At 38.1% G+C, this 18,331-nt stretch overlaps 1 protein-coding gene across 1 annotated transcript in view; it reads right to left on the bottom strand.

Moving 5' to 3' along the window:
• efna5a (ephrin-A5a) overlaps positions 1–16,633 on the bottom strand; it is a 54,472-nt gene extending 37,839 nt beyond the window's left edge. Inside the window, exon 1 of the mRNA XM_065286785.1 lies at positions 15,716–16,633. Coding sequence (XP_065142857.1) covers positions 15,716–15,840 — 125 coding nt within the window. The 5' untranslated portion in view covers positions 15,841–16,633. The remainder of the gene's footprint in view (positions 1–15,715) is intronic.
• Positions 16,634–18,331: the final 1,698 nt, after the last annotated feature.

The following is an 18,331-nucleotide window of genomic DNA, read 5'->3' as shown; positions in this document are numbered from 1 at the left end:
TAAACACACACAAACTCGTTTTTTGTGCACAATGGGTATCTTTAAAGGATTAGTAAATAAAAAAAAAAATCCAGATAAATTACTCACCACCATGTCATCCAAAATGTTTATGTCTTTCTTTGTTCAGTCGAGAAGAAATTATGTTTTTTGAGGAAAACATTCCAGGATTTTTCTAATTTTAATGGACTTTAATAGACCCCAACACTTAAACAGTTTTAATGCAGAGTTTCAAAGGACTCTAAATGATCCAAACGAGGCATAAGGGTCTTATTTAGCGAAACGATTGTCATTTTTGGCAAGAAAAATAAAAAAAATATGCACTTTTAAACCACAACTTCTCTTTTTCCTCCGGCTTTGTGATGAGCCAGCGCGACCTTACGTGAAACGTCATCACGTCAAGAGGTCACAGATGACGTATGCGAAACTACGCCCCAGTGTTTACAAGTGTGGAGAAAGAGGACCGTTCCAAATTTGTTGAATGTTGAATGATACTAATTAATGTCTTTGTGTCAGTTTATCGTTTAAAATGGTCTGCAAATGTGCGTTTCATATATGTAACACGTTTGACGTTATTAAGCAATTACGTGAGGTCGCGCTGACGCATCACAGGACTGGAGGAAGACAAGAAGTTGTGGTTTAAAAGTGCATATTTTTATTTTTATTGCCAAAAATGACAATCGTTTCTCTAGATAAGACCCTTATGCCTCATTTGATATCATTTAGAGTCCTTTGAACTGCAATTTTAAGCTGCATTAAAACTGTTTAGTGTTGGGGTCCATTAAAGTCCATTAAAATGAGAGAAATACTGGAATGTTTTCCTCAAAAAACATAATTTCTTCTCGAATGAACAAAGAAAGACATCAACATTTTGGATGACATGGTGGTAAGTAAATTATCTGGATTTTTTTAAAGAAATTGACTAATCCTTTTAAAGATTTGTCCAATTCATGTCCTTCAAGTCGTATGAACCAATGTGCTGCTTTATTCATCCGTTTGATGCTTTAAAGCCTCGGTCTAATGTTTTCAAATGAAAGACAAAATGTCAGGAATGACATGAAGATATGTAAAAAAAAACACACATATCTTTATATTTCCATATGAAGTTTAAGTTTCCAATTCCTACGTGAATAATCTTTTCAGCCCAAACTATGTTTTAGTACTATAGATAACCTGAACAAATAGATAAGACAGAATGATTTGTTGAACACGCTGAAGGTAAATTTCATCAAGGCAGCTTTAAAAGAGAGGCTGCAAACTATCACATGTCTACACCGCCAGATAACCTTCGACTCAGCTTTCATGTGGCGTTTGATTCACGGTGGCCCCATCAAGGGATAGGGCGAGAAGAAACACACCAGGAAGAGTGGAAAAGTCCCTGTGATGGTGTTGATAGTCACACTCCCGGTGTGTAGTTTCCTCCGTCTGTGAGAAACGGCCCGCGCTGCCTGCTCAGCGGGGAGAGACACACAAACACAAACAAAAGGGGCAAAGTTGCTGTTCTGCCCTGAGATTCCAATCTCTTTAACTCACATCCATGTTTATTTGTGCCCATCAGACAACGCAAACGCAGCGCTATGAATTTATTTACACAACTAATGGACAACTCGGGCGCTGACATCCATCAGATCTCAAATTTGTTTCGTATGACATCATAGAGGATAGAAAACAAACAATAGACTCTGTGAGTCATGTACGAGTCCTGAAACCTCCCGCTCGTGCCAATGAGAGGTGTCGACGGACACCTTGCCCTGCTCGGCAAGAACCAACCCGTTGCAGTCTCTTCTCATTTACAAAGATTTAGTTTAATGATTCTTTCATCTACTTCCACACACCATCTATTTCAATAGGAAAAGAAAGCGCTCGAACATAACCAAACAGAATTTAGGGAGAAACAATCTTCGGTTTGGAGCTAAACAAAGCAGGCGTGATTATGGTTTCAGTCAATGAACCAAATCTCTCTGGGGCGGAGGTGTCAAACACTCGGTCTGCAGGCAGAACATGGCCTGTGGAGACGGCTAAGCATAATTTAGTTTGAAAAGAAACATTCACACCCATTTATTATATCTGTAAGTTCAGGATAAATAAACTATTTAGGATAAACAATTCAAGCATAAATAAACTATTTGCTTTGCAACGTTGCAGATTATATCTTAAAGCAACAACAACATTCTTTTAACTACAGTATATGCATTGTTATGGCATCAAGCTTTAGTGCACTGGTTTCACAATTTTAGCTGAAACTGAATCCGTGACTGAGCAAAACTGTTCCTGTTTATTTTCTTTTTTGTGTGTGTGTAATTTGCTTGCAGCAATAACGACATGTACAGGTACAGGAAAAACTGCAGTAAAACTTGAATGTCTATTGTTTCTACTGAATGACTGACAGATGATGCATCATTTCGGTTCAATCAGGAAGCAGGTTTGTAATTAAAATAAGCTGTACAGATTTTTTGTTGCCCAGCCAAGAGTGTTTTTTCTTTTTTTCTTCATCATAGAAAATTAGTAAAAATAAACTGTAAATGTTTCACACTCCCTAACCCAGTGTGGATAATAAATAAGATTAAAGATTCTGGTTTGAGTTGAGCATCTGTTGGCTTATGCTTGCATGCACTATTGTTTTTGTCCAATTATATAAAATAAATAACTAAATAAACAGTGCAATAGAATACAAATGAGAAACTGTATTATGTTAGCTATAAACGTTTAGTATTATAACATATCTAGGTTTACAGTTCATTACAATTTAAGATAATCATCTATTTAATCAAATCTAATTTTCTAAATTGCTATTTATAGGTATAATGTTTGTGATCACAGGTTGCTCATCTGACGAGTCCTGGGACAGCACATACCAGCACAGATACCAAAGCATTCACATATTTTCTTTGAAAACGCCGTCTTCACGCCCTGTAAAAACACCCATGGGTTTAACACAGGAATGTGCCCGAGCAGTTTCTCTCACTCCGCTAGAAAGGGAGTCTTTTTTGGCAAAGCCACCGATTCAATTAGCACCTGAAAGAAAGTGGGCTCCTCTGTGTAATTATATCATCTGTTTCTAGGCTGCTTAATTGAAGAATTCTGGGAAACCTTCTGTTGATCACTGCCTCCTTCAGCTCGGCCCCGCTCTCTGTGCTGTAGTCCATTTCCACTTGTTTGTTTTGAGCAATGGCTCGGTGGTTTTCGACGTGATTACACATTTGATTCGGAATCAAAGATGACTCACGTCATTGGCTTGAACTTGATGTGCTTCAGTCCCATTAATCTTGTGGAAAAGATTTCCAGGTACCATTTCTCCACCCTGGCACGTACACTTCGTAAAAAGGCACAATTTATTTCTATGCAAAATATTCCTACACCCAACGACGAACATCTGAATAATCTGAATAATGTGAAGAATAATACGCATTCTGAAACACTGGGAATATTTGGAATAAATTGAGTACACGCAGTTTTCCAACATTAAATGGAAAAACACGAAATATTATAATAAATAGACTTCTGCTTCAAAATGAATAAAAGCAGCAGACTCATTTGAAATATTAACACATATTTTAAATGGTGTTATTTTTAACCCAGCATTGGGTCAAAAAAAAAAACAGCCATTGGGTTAAATTAACCCAGAAAATGTTTATATTTGACCCAACAATTGGGTTAAACAACCCGGCATATTTTAAATTATAACTCAACGGGCTGTGTTTATCCCTTTTTGACCCAATGCGAGTTGAAAATTACCCAGCAGCTTTTTTAGTTTATCTCCTGGATTATATTATTATATTTTTTTATTGACCTTGTTAAATGCTCTCTCATTTGTAAATCGCTTTGGATTAAACCGTTATTCCTTCTTGATTTATTTATTTAAAGGGGCCATGGCATAAAAATCTGTCTTTTTCGATGTTTTTCGATGTATGAAAAAATAGGTTGTTGAAATGTGGCTCTCCTTATGATGTCATAAGGAGCTCTTATTATAATAATACCGCCCCTTAACTCTTTCCCCGCCATTGACGAGATATCTCGTCAATTAAGAGAAAACGCTTCCCCACCAATGACAAGATTTTCCGTCTTTCCGCAATACCGCTATTATCCACCATTCCGCAACTTTTTAAAACCGGAAGTATTGCCCTATGGCAAGCTGCTGCATGTCCGTGTCTGTTTTAAAGATCGCTCTGAATGGGATCTCTATGAAAAGTCCGTCACAAAAATGGAATTGTCTCTGCTTTTTGCTCAAAATATGGTGTTTTTGCAAAAACCTACCCATATTCAAAAGCTGATTGCAAAAGAACCACTAAAGGTAGGATGAAACGTTTTTTTTGTTTGAAAGCAGAGGGTCTGTTCTTTCATTTGGTATATTGTATGTTTATATATTTAAAGAAGAACATTTTCTGGAAGGCATTAAACTTTGGTGAAAATCATGAAAAATGCTGGCGCTGGCTGGCAACTTTTTTTAAAAACGCTGGCGGTGAAAGAGTTAATCTGCACTATCCAATCACAGCACTGCCATTTAGTGCAGAGAGAAAGAGAAAGAAAGAAAATAAATCACAGTTTCAATTGCAACAAACCACCATCATTGTGATCAGTGTTTGCACTTCATCCGCTCATTTGCATTTTAAAGGACACACCCAAAACAGCACATTTTTGAACACGCCTACAAAGTGGCAATTTTAACATGCTATAATAAATTATTTATATGATATTTTGAGCTTAAACTTCACATATTTGACATCTTAAAAAAGTCTTGTGTCATGGCCCCTTTAAGTTTCATTGTTAAAATACATTAGAAAAGTAAGCATTAGTTTCGGCAAAAATACCATTACTTTTGTGATTGGCTATAAACTTACATTTACTAGCAATAAAAAATTAAAGATTCATTAAGCCTCATACTCTCTAAACAAGATTAGATACTCAAAATATATTATGATTTTACAAGACTAACATTAACTAAAGTAATTGTGGTATTTTGGTCGAAAGATTTAATCGCCCCGCTTATTCATCTTGACACAGCACATCTTATGCCACTGATGGTTATTTGAGTGCAGCCACTATCCCACAGAGCTAAACAATGACCTAAAATACTTCACACAGGCACATACACCACAAACGCTTATATTAAATGGTTCTCGATATGTCCTCTCCAAATTTGGCAAAGTTAAACTGGTCTTCTCTGACCTTTCCGCAGCTAATAATTTTGCAGATGCATGAGAACAGAAAGCGTAAGATGTCTGAGGTGACTTTCATCTGTACAGCTGGACCTACTTTTTAAGCATGCGAGTCAGTGAAATGACCTGAGTGATTACACTTGGCCGACTGCAGTCTTTTCAAACACTGCGTCTGAGAGATAAAACAGTCTAAATGCATCATAAACATCTGAGTGCAGGGAGGCGATTAGCTGGGCCTGGAACCCTATTGGCTGTAGGTGTTAATGGCTTGAACTCAGAGGAGATGGGAAATGTGCACAGCGCTATGACTGTGACCTTTCTCTATAAACCCCTGGCTTTGACATGGCTACGTGCCGTGAGGTCAGTATAAACCTTTTTCTTTGCTTCACAATGATCATTATCATTGTCTTGGCTTGAAAAAAGCCAGAAACAATCAAACCCACTGGACTCCCACACACCAGCTCAAACAAATGTAATTCTGGCGTAACTGGACGTAACTCCGAACCGTTACACAATGGGCTGTAAACAACCCAACATGTGAGTCAACCAATGTAATATTCCCATTTCAATGCAATGCGATAACCGCTTTGTACTTTATAATTTATCACGTTTCGACATCATTAAATAAAGCTTGCCCCACCACCGTAAAAGCTTGCGACCAGGATGTTACACAAAATAACTGAGAACAGATTTAAAAGGGTGTAAATGTGGCAGGATGTACCAGCACAGATAAGCACGGCTACAACGGGACCTGGTACGGCTGGCCAACCTAAACGGCACGTCTTCATTCCACACAGATATTCACATTAAAATCGCACAGTGCTACAAAATCATCTTTACAGCATCTGGACTCAGTGATTTGCTCAATAGTCTCCACCGCACCGGCTCCATATGGCGAATTCAATAGCCACCGTGCGATATTCCTACCTAGGCAGGGAGCTGAGAGATAGGCAAAATAATCAAACATAGACCAGAGAAAACACAAAGTCATTATAAGGCATAAGACGGGCTTTCAATCCCCCAGTGAGGAGGCTAAAATTGAGAGGCGGCGTGCTTGCACTATAATGCCCGTATAACACATATTCCTTGGTTTCAAAGAGCAACAGCAAGTCTGGTATGCATACAGGGATTAGTACTACATGGGACTTGCCGACAAAAGATATTATCAGTTCGACAGGGTCGCCAGAGGGAATGGAAATGACATCAGAGTTAAGGCGGGCAACAAAAAAGGGGATGAGAACTTGGTTGAGCCAGGGATACAGTCTATCGTAAGCCATTTCATACCCGGGCATATCTAATATCAGCCCTTAAGACAGAGTCAGGGGACGCAGCAGACAAACGGCGACAGAGAAAGTTCGGGGGGGTAAGGGGGCGTGGCTAAGTAGGGCTCTTGCATTTTGTAACCTTACTTTCAAACAGGATATCTCATAGTGAGATGACATCAGGGAAGTGTGTGTCCCTTAATGTGTTTAAATTATATGAAGAGATTATGAATCACTCTCCACTGGCACGGACTAGCGCCAGACCAACAATTAAATGTTGTAAATTCAACGGCAGCGGCTCTGTTTCCTCCTCCTATCTATGATTTACACTGGCATGCTTTTAAGTCTGGATTGATCGATCTTTAAGTGAACCCAAAGTAAATCACAATGCAAATCAACCTTAAGTGATGTTGATGCTGATAAGATTGAATATGTTCTGCATACAAGCCATGCCAATCTACTATACTATATCTGCCTGAAGATATTATTCATACTGTCAAAATTGTATTGGTTTCCACAGATCTGCAGAGCCACTCGCTGTTTCAATTGGTGGGTTCTGGTAACCAATCCCCTCGATTGCTCCCTTCCATGCCCTACTTTTATTAAGTGTACAGACGTATTACATAGTAAAACGTAAAATTACGGTAAAATGCACAATAAAACAGATAAAGAATCAGAATAGCAAAAAATAAAGTGTGACCCTGACCTCTTTTTTAATTATTTATATAATAATATTGTTTATATACATAATGGAAAAGAATGTGTAAATGCTTATGGGTAATAAAACAGGAAAGCATTTTTTGATATATTGGAATTTAAGATTTTTTCTGATGCAAGCTGCATGGAAAGTCTGTGGCTGACAATAGCAATAGCACTTGAAGATCCCATGTGCATTGCGTGTCTAGACCTGACCAACTAAACTCCCACATCCAACCACATCACATCCACACCAATAGTCACAGGATGCTGAGATCTTGCTCTTTACATCAAATTCTCATCTGGTCAGTCGTCAGAATAGACATGAACCAGACAATGCAAAACAACTCTCTCCATCACCTTTAAATATGGATTTTCATTTTTAAAACTAAGGACAAAAATTTTTATGATGCTATCACTCTGGTATAATAGAAACGGAAATGCACATCAGGATGTCTTTGTGAAAATGAAACTTTAAGTCACTATTACAAAAAAATTTTATTTTAACTTTTAAATAATATTTTCTCATTTTATACAAATTTAGACTTAGACTAGATTAAAATTATAAAAAAAAAAAAACGAAAATGAATCTCTTCTTTTAAAAATCATATTTTAATTTTACAAATTCATCATTAATCATATAAATTCTATAGAACATAAAAAATATATTTATTAAGTACATTTAGAGTTACACATGTAATAATTTAAATGAAAATGGTTAAATTGTTGCAAATAACAGAGTCGGAGTTTGGGAACATAAGGTGATGATTTTGTGGGATTTTCATTGTGTTTTCAGTGGAGCAGAGATGCCCACAAGGCTGCAGGTACAGCCATAAAAATGCTTTATTTGTTTCCTGAGCACATTCAGTGCTTATGTTTCCATCGGAAGCCTTTATGGCATCGCAATAATATTTATGTCCAAGACAGATGGTTTCCTTTCACTTACAATGGGATCATATTTCTTTTGATGTGTTGTGGTTGCACAAAATTTCCCTTAAAAAAGTATCGATTCTGGATACGTTTCTAACGAAGACTGTGCATGCACGGTTATTAATATATTGGATCAACGACCGTGGTCGATTAGGTTTTCATCTTATTGCTTTTTTGGGAAAATATTATTATTATTATTATGACAAAAAAATAATGTTTGAACAATTTTGCCGCAGTATTAAATTATATTAAAAGTCAACTTGCTGTGACAATAACCACACATATTAATCACATTCATAAATATTTATTATAGCTAATATTTAAAGTTTGATTAAAATCGTCAATCGTCAAAAGCTACTGAAATGCGTAATAAAATCAACAGCAGCACTAAATCAATAAAATCTCATATTCTAATGCTACAAAGAAAGATTTATCTGTGCATTTACTTATGTTTTAATCAAATGTAAAATAATTTGCCTTCATGCTACTTACTGTCAAACCAAAAAGGCAGCAAATCTGACAAAGCCATTTATTTTTTTCCCTTTTCTTTGCTCACCACATTCTTACACCTGAGATATATTACATTATACCCCTCGAGCTGAAACACACACCTAAAATTTCTTATTCAGGCTATGAACATGCGAGAATTCCCGAACTTCCAGTTTCCACCTGTCCTAGTTTCAATGTTTTGCTTTACAACAGTTCCTCGTGTCATCAAATTGTAAGGACCAATAAAAATTAGTTTCAGTTAATGCTCACAGTATAGTCAATGATTCAGGGTAAGCCTAAGGGGAAAATACCTTAATTTCCTGCAGACTCTCTATATGGTCAACCGAGGTGCTTTGATGATACTGGTTAGGAGCTCATTGTCTATTAAACAAAAGTAGGGCTGTTCGCCCATTAGCACCTCTTTGTAGTATCTACTCAAGGTGTGACACAACGCTTGTCAGCGGAGCAATCGCCCTGCCTGCACCATCACTGAATTACACTGAGTTCAAAGCATTCGAGACAACAGTACACACCCGTATGCATATGATTATATGTCATTTCTCAAGCCAGAACAAGAAGACAGAATGCTTTTTGGATCTCATTTATCAGGGCAAAAATAAGGTCTCGGACAAACATCTCCCATCAATTTTTTTGTGCGCCTACATTTGTTTGCCAGAAGGTCGCTCTCAGAATAAAAAGTGCTTGATTGACTATACGGGCTGACACTTTGTCCTGCTTCTCCGTGATGACCTGTTACTTCAGATGCCCTCTCATCCCCTGCAATGTTTGCTGCCCCACGCACGCGATCCCGCTCCCGGCTGCCAGCGCTGCGCTTGTCGGCCTTGCCGCTTCACTGCACCCTCTCATCGCATTACTTCTGCTATTCTAACTTTTCCATCAATTATGCACAAGAATAACTGAGGCCCGGCCGCAGCAGATACATAAAAGAGAAGTGAAAGCCTTCGTGATTCCTCCGTCTGCTAGCATGTTCCCCCTACCAATGATACTAGGGCCTGGGCTCCAGAGCACGAGTACATAAACAGGGTGGCACGGTAGCACTACCGTATCTCAAATGTGGTTTATTAGATCTGTGGCACAGGGCCAGTCAGTAAACGCAGGACTCTTTTGTGTTCAGTATTTTTAAAAAGTTTTAGGATTTGTTCATTTGCTTGGAATAAGAGGGATCGAGATGCCAGAGCGACACTGCTAGGAATCAATAAGCGGTTAATTCAAGATGGAATTCCGCTATTTCTTGTCGCATTGATCGAGAGCAAGATATAAATTAAACACAGCGAGCAGGGAAAGTAGTTAAAACCTTTTGAAGTGCCGGAAAAAGATTACAAAAGAGGCAAGCCTACTCCCCAATCCACAGCTGTTCCGTTCGAAACACAAAATGGAAGCAGGTTTGAAAATGGCCGCGTGCATACTTCGACGGTCTATTACACAGACTATATCTACTTGTACAAACATTTTATTTGTTAAAAACACTATTGTTTGCTGTGAACTTGACAAATCTGAAATTAAAAAAGCTAAATATTTATCCACTAAAAGATGCGTTGACCTACACTATTGCTAAACGCTGACCTCTGGATTCCAATGATGGTCACACTGACCTCATTTTCTTCACATTGCGTGTGAAGGTTTTGTTGGCTGGACTTGACTCTGAGATCGCAAACAGCCTTTAATATTTGATGGGTCCCAGTGCTCAGACTTAAATTTGTTACAAGGAAATGCTCTAGCACTTACCACAGACTGATAATCTACAGTAAACTCAGTAAACTGTTCATCAAACCAGCTACACGAAAAGAACATCTAAATTTCCACCTGTTTTATATTCGTATAGACTGAAACTAGTTTTTTCTTTCTTCCTTTGTGTTAGTTTCTTGAAAGAAAAAAATAATACAAAGAAGAGTTGATAAATGTATGACATTCATGAACTAATGAAAACATTATCAAGGTTAAATCACTGGGAATTACTAAACACTTAACAGACTAATTAAAGCAGATCTGCTTTAATTGACTATACGGTTTACTGGGAATGAACTCTATAAAATACTTTATCGCATTATTCCTCAAGGTTTAATTTTGCCCTTTTATTTTGTTCAGAAAATGTTTGGTAAATTGAAAACATCATTTTGTATGTTTCCTCAACAGTATTACGTTAACCGTCCCTGATGGCTTTGTTAGAGAACAACAACAATTGTAAAGTGTTCACAGTAATGCATAATATAAAATACAAAAAAATCTGTCCTTCAAATATGCAAGGTATTTCCAAAAATATCATTGTAAGGTCTTAACATATAACAAAAAAATAAAATGTTTTTGTTGGTTAAAAAAATATGTTTTTTTTATTCTGCAGCTGTTTAAAAGGTCACTGACCAAGTTCAAATCTGAGACCAGTTTTTCTCTCCAACTCTCTCTTTCTTCCATTTCTTGTTCCTTTTTTGTTTTCTTTCTATTCGAACTCTTTCCAAGTCAGTCCATTTTTATTAGCTTAGTCTGTCGAACAAATGCTTCCTTCATTATTTCTCATTGCGATTAAATGTGCCGTAATGAAGGGTACAAAGAGCAAAGCGCTCTGCGCTCTCCCTGCGAAAGAATGCGAAAAGTAGTCATTACCGCATGCTACATTTTCCTCCAATTCTTATCGAGGGGGCTTAGCAAACTTTAGGGTCCTTTCAGGAGCTTTATCAGGTCATTAAGGGCTGAAGCTGATTAATATGAATGGTTGTTGAGGTCGTGGCTCTCCGAGGGAAACACAGATGGGTGAAGGGGTTCAGAGGAAGTGTTTTGTATCTTTACACAATGGACCGATGACCTCCTAAGCCCTTTAGTGCCTTTCTGTTAAGACCTTCAGCAGGGCCTTCAAAGAGACATTTCACCACTCGTGGTTAAAAAGCACACAGAGTTTGAGGAGCTTACCTCCAGCAAACACAGGGACCTGAAACGCATCAGTTATCAGCTAAAAGTTCAGAGGATGAGCGCAGCTGTGATGACTCGAGCGTGAATTTGTGAAATGAAGAGGAATGTTTTATTTTTATTTAAAACAAGAGGATCTCCCAGAATCCACCTCAACTGCGAGACACAGTTATGACAATTTATTAGCATAGCGGTGGAGTTGAAGTTAGTAGCTGGTCGGGCACCCCTTGGTGTGCTCATCAAACAGCGGGACGCTGTAGTTACCCCGCAGGAAAACTTTCTCACTGCTGGGTCAATTCTTCTGATGCCCCAGGTCTTTTGAGAGCACACAGCCCTGAAGGGTTAATCAGGATGGGGTATGATTTTGGGGTTCGAACCGAGAACCCTGTGGAGACTCATCTGTAACTTATTCTGTTCTTTATTCAGAACCGTCTTACAACCATTCCTACATCTTGCCTCTCTTTCATGCGGTCCGTATTTCCTTATACAAGCCCCGCTGTATGTTCTTCCTGTGTGTAGGAGCCTAAATACTTCAAACTCTGGCAAAGGTCCACTAAGAGAGAAACAATGCCACCCTTTCAAATGGGGCTGGGTACAGGATGGGGGAAGATCGAGGTCCTCAAACCAGTCAATATTTGGACATGATTTTTTTTCCAGACATTAAAAATCCTCGCAGGACCCAGCATTAGGAGGCCAGAGTGCCAGCAAGGGAGAAGGAGGGTAAACAGACCGAACAATACAAACTAAAACCCCACACAATGCCAGTGAACAGCTATCACAATATCAACTGGCCACAAACCGCAAACCATGGGCTTTGTTTTTAAAGTGGGGATTAAAACTGAGCCGGCACAAAAAGGAAACCATTTGAGGTCGTATTGCCCGGCGCTCCCAAGCTGGAGCTGAGAGGTGAAAAAGAGAAGGCTTTAGAGAAGATCCATGACATTTCCTATTTCAGTAGTGAAGAGATGGGAAGAGAAAGACAATGGAGAAATCATTTAACTGTGAAATGTATCAAGCAAAAACATTTCGCATCTAAAAGAGGCCTCACTTAGAATTCACAACACCACCTGACGGAGAAAGCTTTAAAAACTGTTGGGAAAAGTGCCACATCTGTTATTGGGAGATTTGAGAAGCATTATCAGTGATTAAAACCGGACCCTGGGCTGACTCGGTCAGAATGCTGAAATCCTTTCCCCCAGCTGTTAGGACCGTTCGACAGAACTCTTTGATGGACAGCAGTATCAGCTTCCATGGAACCACATACACAAACAGAAAGGAGATTACTGTAGGAATTCAATACTGATTCCTGGCTGATCCTACCTATCAACAACAAATAAACAGGTTTCATTTCAACGCAAACACGGTTTTATTTAATAACGCCAGTAAAATATTGACCAATGAAGATGTTTGTTATTTATGTAGCGAAGGCAACAATAAACTTTATCTCAGGCCAATCCTGTAATTCTTCAGAACGAACGTGTAGCAAACCACAAAATGGCTAATCTGAGACTGAGCTGGGAAACTTCAGAGGAAATCTGCCAACTCGAATTGAATTTGTAATTGCAAGCGGCGTGGACCGCATTTAAAAAAAGCCCCAAAACCCACTGAAGCTTGTAAGACCACCATACGCAGAGCAAGACAGAGGCTTACATATGAATAGGTGCATTGGAAATCTCAAGCCAAAAACTAAAGGAGCCGTTCCCCCTTAAATCCTCTCAAGAATCTCTATAGACTCCGCCGTAGTCACTCATGTGAAAATACTCAGTCACTGAGAGTATGTTCATCGCTTCTCTGAAGTGCAACTCCAACGTTTGCAAAATAAGGATTAAGAGATAATTCCGTGGCACAATTAGGGAAAAAATGAATAAACAATTGTGTTTCTCGTTATTATAGAAAGACATTTGTCACTAAATGCCATTAAGCTGTTTAAAACTTCTATTAAAGCCCTAATGTAGGCAATCCTTCTGCCACCAAGGCATTAATATTTTACGACATAGCAAGTTGAAATCTTGGAGTTGAACTTTTGCACAGCTGTCTCTAATGTTGGTAATTTAGGCATGTTAATAAGCAATATATTAAGAGAAGATGATGCAGCTATTTAAATTAACATGCTAAGCTGATCATATTAACACTATGTGAAATGCTTAATAACTAACTGTCTGAGATACACTACATTATGTATGAAAAACACCATTTAACAGGTTTTGGTCGATGTGTAAAAACATTGACATGTTATAATGAAAAAGTGCAAAGGAAGGAAATGAGTTTTGGGGTTATGACTGACACATTGCTTGATTCAAGGCCCCAAAGTGGTAACAGAGAGCGCTATAACATTATACAGCACTGCGAAATCTGAATTAGGACATTGGGTGAGCGCATGAATGCGAATGAGAGATACTCATTTGGACAAACTCATTTATTTGCTAGAGGGGCCTCATTCTGCCCCGACAAAACCTAAGCAGGGAGCCTCTAACACGCATACACACATATTCACAAATGAACAAACACACACTCTCCGTCAAGCTATACAGACAGGGCTCGCCCTCGGATTCACCCTAACTAGTAGAGCTCAATACTGTCCGATGATGGTTAACCGCAGAGTTGTGCTGTTATCACTGAACGTGTGACCCCTGCATGCGTTTGTCTCTCATCATGAGCACGCACCCAACTGGGCATCCGCCACTCCTGAAATGCTTCTCTAGGTTTGACCCATTGTGTAAACCCAGCATGGGGCTGGGGTGCAGGGCAGAGAGAAAGCCCCATGGCAACTGAAGAGGAACAACTGAGAATGAGGATGAGCTGGGATAGGAGTGCTTTCGGAAAACTCTTACAGCTAAGATCAGAGTATACGTTTTCAGGATGCTCTGTGAGAAGATACGAATCATGATTTTAAATAATCCATAAATAATGCGGATTGTTATGAAGCTGTTAAACAAATTAATAAAAAAATATAAAATTTAAAGAGATAAATATTGACTTGTTCAGTGTTCAAAACTACGAAAAGTCCGTAAAGCAATATATGTATTAAGCAGCACCTGTTCTTTTTTTTTTATAAAAAGCCCTGAATTCAACTCTTGATCTCCTTAACCTGATTGTGTTTTTTAACTCCTTTTTGCCCAGGAAAGTTATATTATCTTAAAACTAAAGATTTTACAAAGACATTTTTGTCACACGTTTTAAAAATATCTCAAAATGAACAGGAACAGGCAAAAGAATTTTTGTCCTTTAAAATGATGATGAGTAAAATCATATTCAAAGAGTTCAAGTACAAAGTAAAAGTTTTAAAACTAAGCACTGAACCATGACATTTACTGTAGCTCTTAATGATGTTTCTAGAGGACAATGTCTAGGACGAACTGCTGCTTAAGAGCTGATAATGACTATTTTTAAGAGCTAGTCATACTCAAAAAAAGATAAAGAAAGAAAGAAAGAACGAAATCCAGCGTTGATAAATTATGCCTAAAATAAACCTATTAAAAATATATATATACACAAAACAACAAATAAATAAATAATAAATACAATACCTTAATTCTGCATCATCAGTTATATACCCACATGAAAAAATTATGATAAATATTTTTTTTTAGGTCTTAATAAGGTTAATTTTGTTTAATTGTATAGACTGTAGTAGGCCTATATTATAGCCTAGTAGTAATAACTGCACTTAAGTATACTACAGTATTAACTATAGTGGATAAATTGATCAACTGCAGTAAGATAAATACTTTAATATATTTATGGTGAATTTTACTAGTTTACTGTAGTGGAAATAAAGTATTTTTTCATGTGGTGTTTGTACATTACAAGAAAGCATCTTATATAAAACTCTTAGCCTATATATGTCCTTTTGGTTATTATTATTATTTTTTTGTATAGGCTAGTAATATCTATATTAGATATAGAAATTATTACTGTGAGAAACGGCGCTCGGGATTAATTCAAAAGCACTTAATTTTGCGTAATATGACTTTAAAAAACGCTTTTAGTTGTATTCGTCTCACACGACATGTGCACGCGCCATGTATTTTCTTGAAGTTTTGCGCTTGCGCTACGTGTTTGTTGTGACTGATGATACAGCAATGAAACTTATTCAAATAACCCAGATGGGTTAAAGAGTCAGTTCAGTTGAAAATACACAATACTTTGCCTAGTTTTAGCGTATAATAGATTCTACCTTCATGTAATTTGTCGTACTAAGGGGTTTTAAATGACAGAGACGGATCAAGTGAAAGCATCAGCGCGTGTTACTGCGCAACTACTCACCTTGGATTTGTTCGGTTCCAGTAGACTGCATAGCGATCTGCTACAACCTTAGACGCCGGATCCAGGCCCAACACAGACATCCACAGGCTGACAAACACCAAATAAAACATTTCCACCTGCGGCATTTCTCAAAGTTTCAGTCGCGGTCCTTTTAATAAAATTTTGGTGGTTAACAGTGACCGATCCGACGATCAGAGCTCGTGCCTTGTGTTTTTGTTAAATATCCCACGTGTTTAATGTTTTCTCTTTATACAGCAACTTGTTAGGCTTCTTCTCAACAAAAGGTGACGACAGTTCAATACAGCCGCGATGCTAAGTCTTTCAGTAACATTGAATTATGACAGATGAAACATTAAGACAGAAGCAGCTTAATATGTTCGCTGTCTGTCAATAGTCCGGTCTGAAAAAGCACTCATTTCAAGCGCATTCTTTACTTTGAAACAGCAGGATAAATAGTTGTTTTCCACAAGAAGAAAAAAAATGTATACAAATTTCAGGTCCTTGAATGTTTTTCACTTTCCATGCCAAAAGCCGTCAGCGCAGAACAGCACGGTTTAAAACCGGTAACTGTAGTTAGTGTTAGCAACACCATATGTCAAGTTCCTTATATTGTCCAACATGTGAATGAATTTCTCTCTGTTTAGTCAATTCTTGACGTTTAGAAAGTAAACATACGCTGTCGTTGTCCACGAGCGTTGTCCTTAAACTGTCAGGGTTGAACGAGACGAAGCCACGGACACCAAACTACCTCAAAGGACGAAATGCGAAGAATGCGTACAAACGCACGTAAGAACCGTATATGTTTACGGTGATAAACATTAAATGGTAAGATAGTCCACAGCAGTAAAGCTCCAAACAGATTGGTTGGTCAGGGTGCATGAGACATGCCGCCTCACAGAGAGAGAGAGAGAGAGAGAGAAAAAGAGAGAGGTACAGTTTCCAGCGCTCACTCTCTCGCTCTCATTGGTTTGCATTTTGAATGATGGGCGTCTCGGTTACAAAAACTATACCCTCCTCCAATGTGGTGGTGGATCTCTTTGCGGTGGTGTAATTCCCAAGACAGAATGAATTCCCAGGGTAAGGCCGCTTAAATGATTTTTGCGTGCTCAAAATACCCGAGTATTTACATGTCTTAAAGAACATTTAGGCTACATTTACGTTACTTTTATGCATTTGACAGACGCTTTTATCAAAAGCGATGTAGAGTAAATTCAATTTATACATTTTACAGTAATTGAGTGTCCACTGGGGATCGAAACCATGATCTACTCTTTGCAAGCGCGCAGTACTCATTGAGCTACAAGAATAGACAAATCCCGCACGCACGTTAAATACGTGTCAAACCTTTTCTACTTCTTAGTACATCGCAAATTCAAATTTAAAGTAAGGCATTATCTACTAAGTAAAGTGAAATGCGTATAAATTAGAGCAAAGCGAGCTGAAGAGATCTGCTTTAATATTCTTTTATCATTCACTTCAAAAGAAAGCTGCACGAGCGTTTGGCCAAAGCAAAACTCATATTGTTCAGAAAGTTCGTTTGTGTAGGTGGTTAGGTCTACATTGCTTTTTGAGATTTGGATGCACACGTTTTCTAAATGACAACAGTTCCCACTCATTCTCGTCTCGAGTAAATACAGGGTTCAGCTGAAGGATTGACATCTCCTGCTTCATGTGCAGCCCTTAAAGCCCTAATACGCCCCATAGTGGAGCGACTGAAAAGCGTCCACAATAACACGTGGGCACCTTAAGCCAAGGCTGCAGGATGCTCTGCTTTGTCAATTTCATCTCTGCTTTTTATCTGTGCCTGTTTGTAGTTTGAATAAACTAAAGAAAAGAATTTCCAGAACTGTATTTTGTGATGGTTTTTATTTCTAATGTAAAAGATCCAATGCAGGTCGTGTTTTGGACTCAATTGGTAGAGCATTGTATTATCAGTGCAAAGGTCATCATTGGTTTAAAACCAAGTAAACACACAAGATTGCATGCACTGTAAGTCACTTTGGATAAAAGCATCTGCCAAATGATTCAGGCTTTCGACTTTACTCTTGCTTTAGCATCCACATTGTGAAAATTTGTCTCTGGTCTCATAAAAAATGAACACATAAAAATTAAAGTAGAATAAAGAAAAGAAAGAAAAGGAGCACTTATCAGTCATGGTTGCCTAATGCGTCTTACTGATTGAAACTCACTATGAATAGGGTGAGACCCATCCTCAACTAGTAACATTTCTTAACTTTATATCAATATTCAAATGTCCTACCAATTAGCGTACTTGCCTCATTCACAAACTTGGGCAACTTTATTCTATTTACAACACTCAGGTTACCATGAGGTCAGGTTAATAACCAAGATACTATAGACCATTTCAAGTATATTCTTGCTTACGGCGAAGTAAATTAAATATGCTGTGTAATATGTTAACACCAATAGGTTGGATCTATCACTCCCAGCAAACTAATGTGCCACTGTTAATCGCCTCATCTCAGATAAAGGAGCTTTTTAAATGAGGGTCAGAGGGTACAATCTCATCACAACATCCTCCTACTCTTTTTCTATAAATTGTCCTGCGTCTGACGGCTCACACATACACACAGGCATTGTTATTGTGAATTTTAA

The sequence above is a fragment of the Paramisgurnus dabryanus genome, chromosome 18 (genome assembly GCF_030506205.2).
Source record: "Paramisgurnus dabryanus chromosome 18, PD_genome_1.1, whole genome shotgun sequence".
NCBI lineage: Eukaryota > Metazoa > Chordata > Actinopteri > Cypriniformes > Cobitidae > Paramisgurnus > Paramisgurnus dabryanus.
This window is presented reverse-complemented; position numbering and strand designations above follow the sequence as displayed.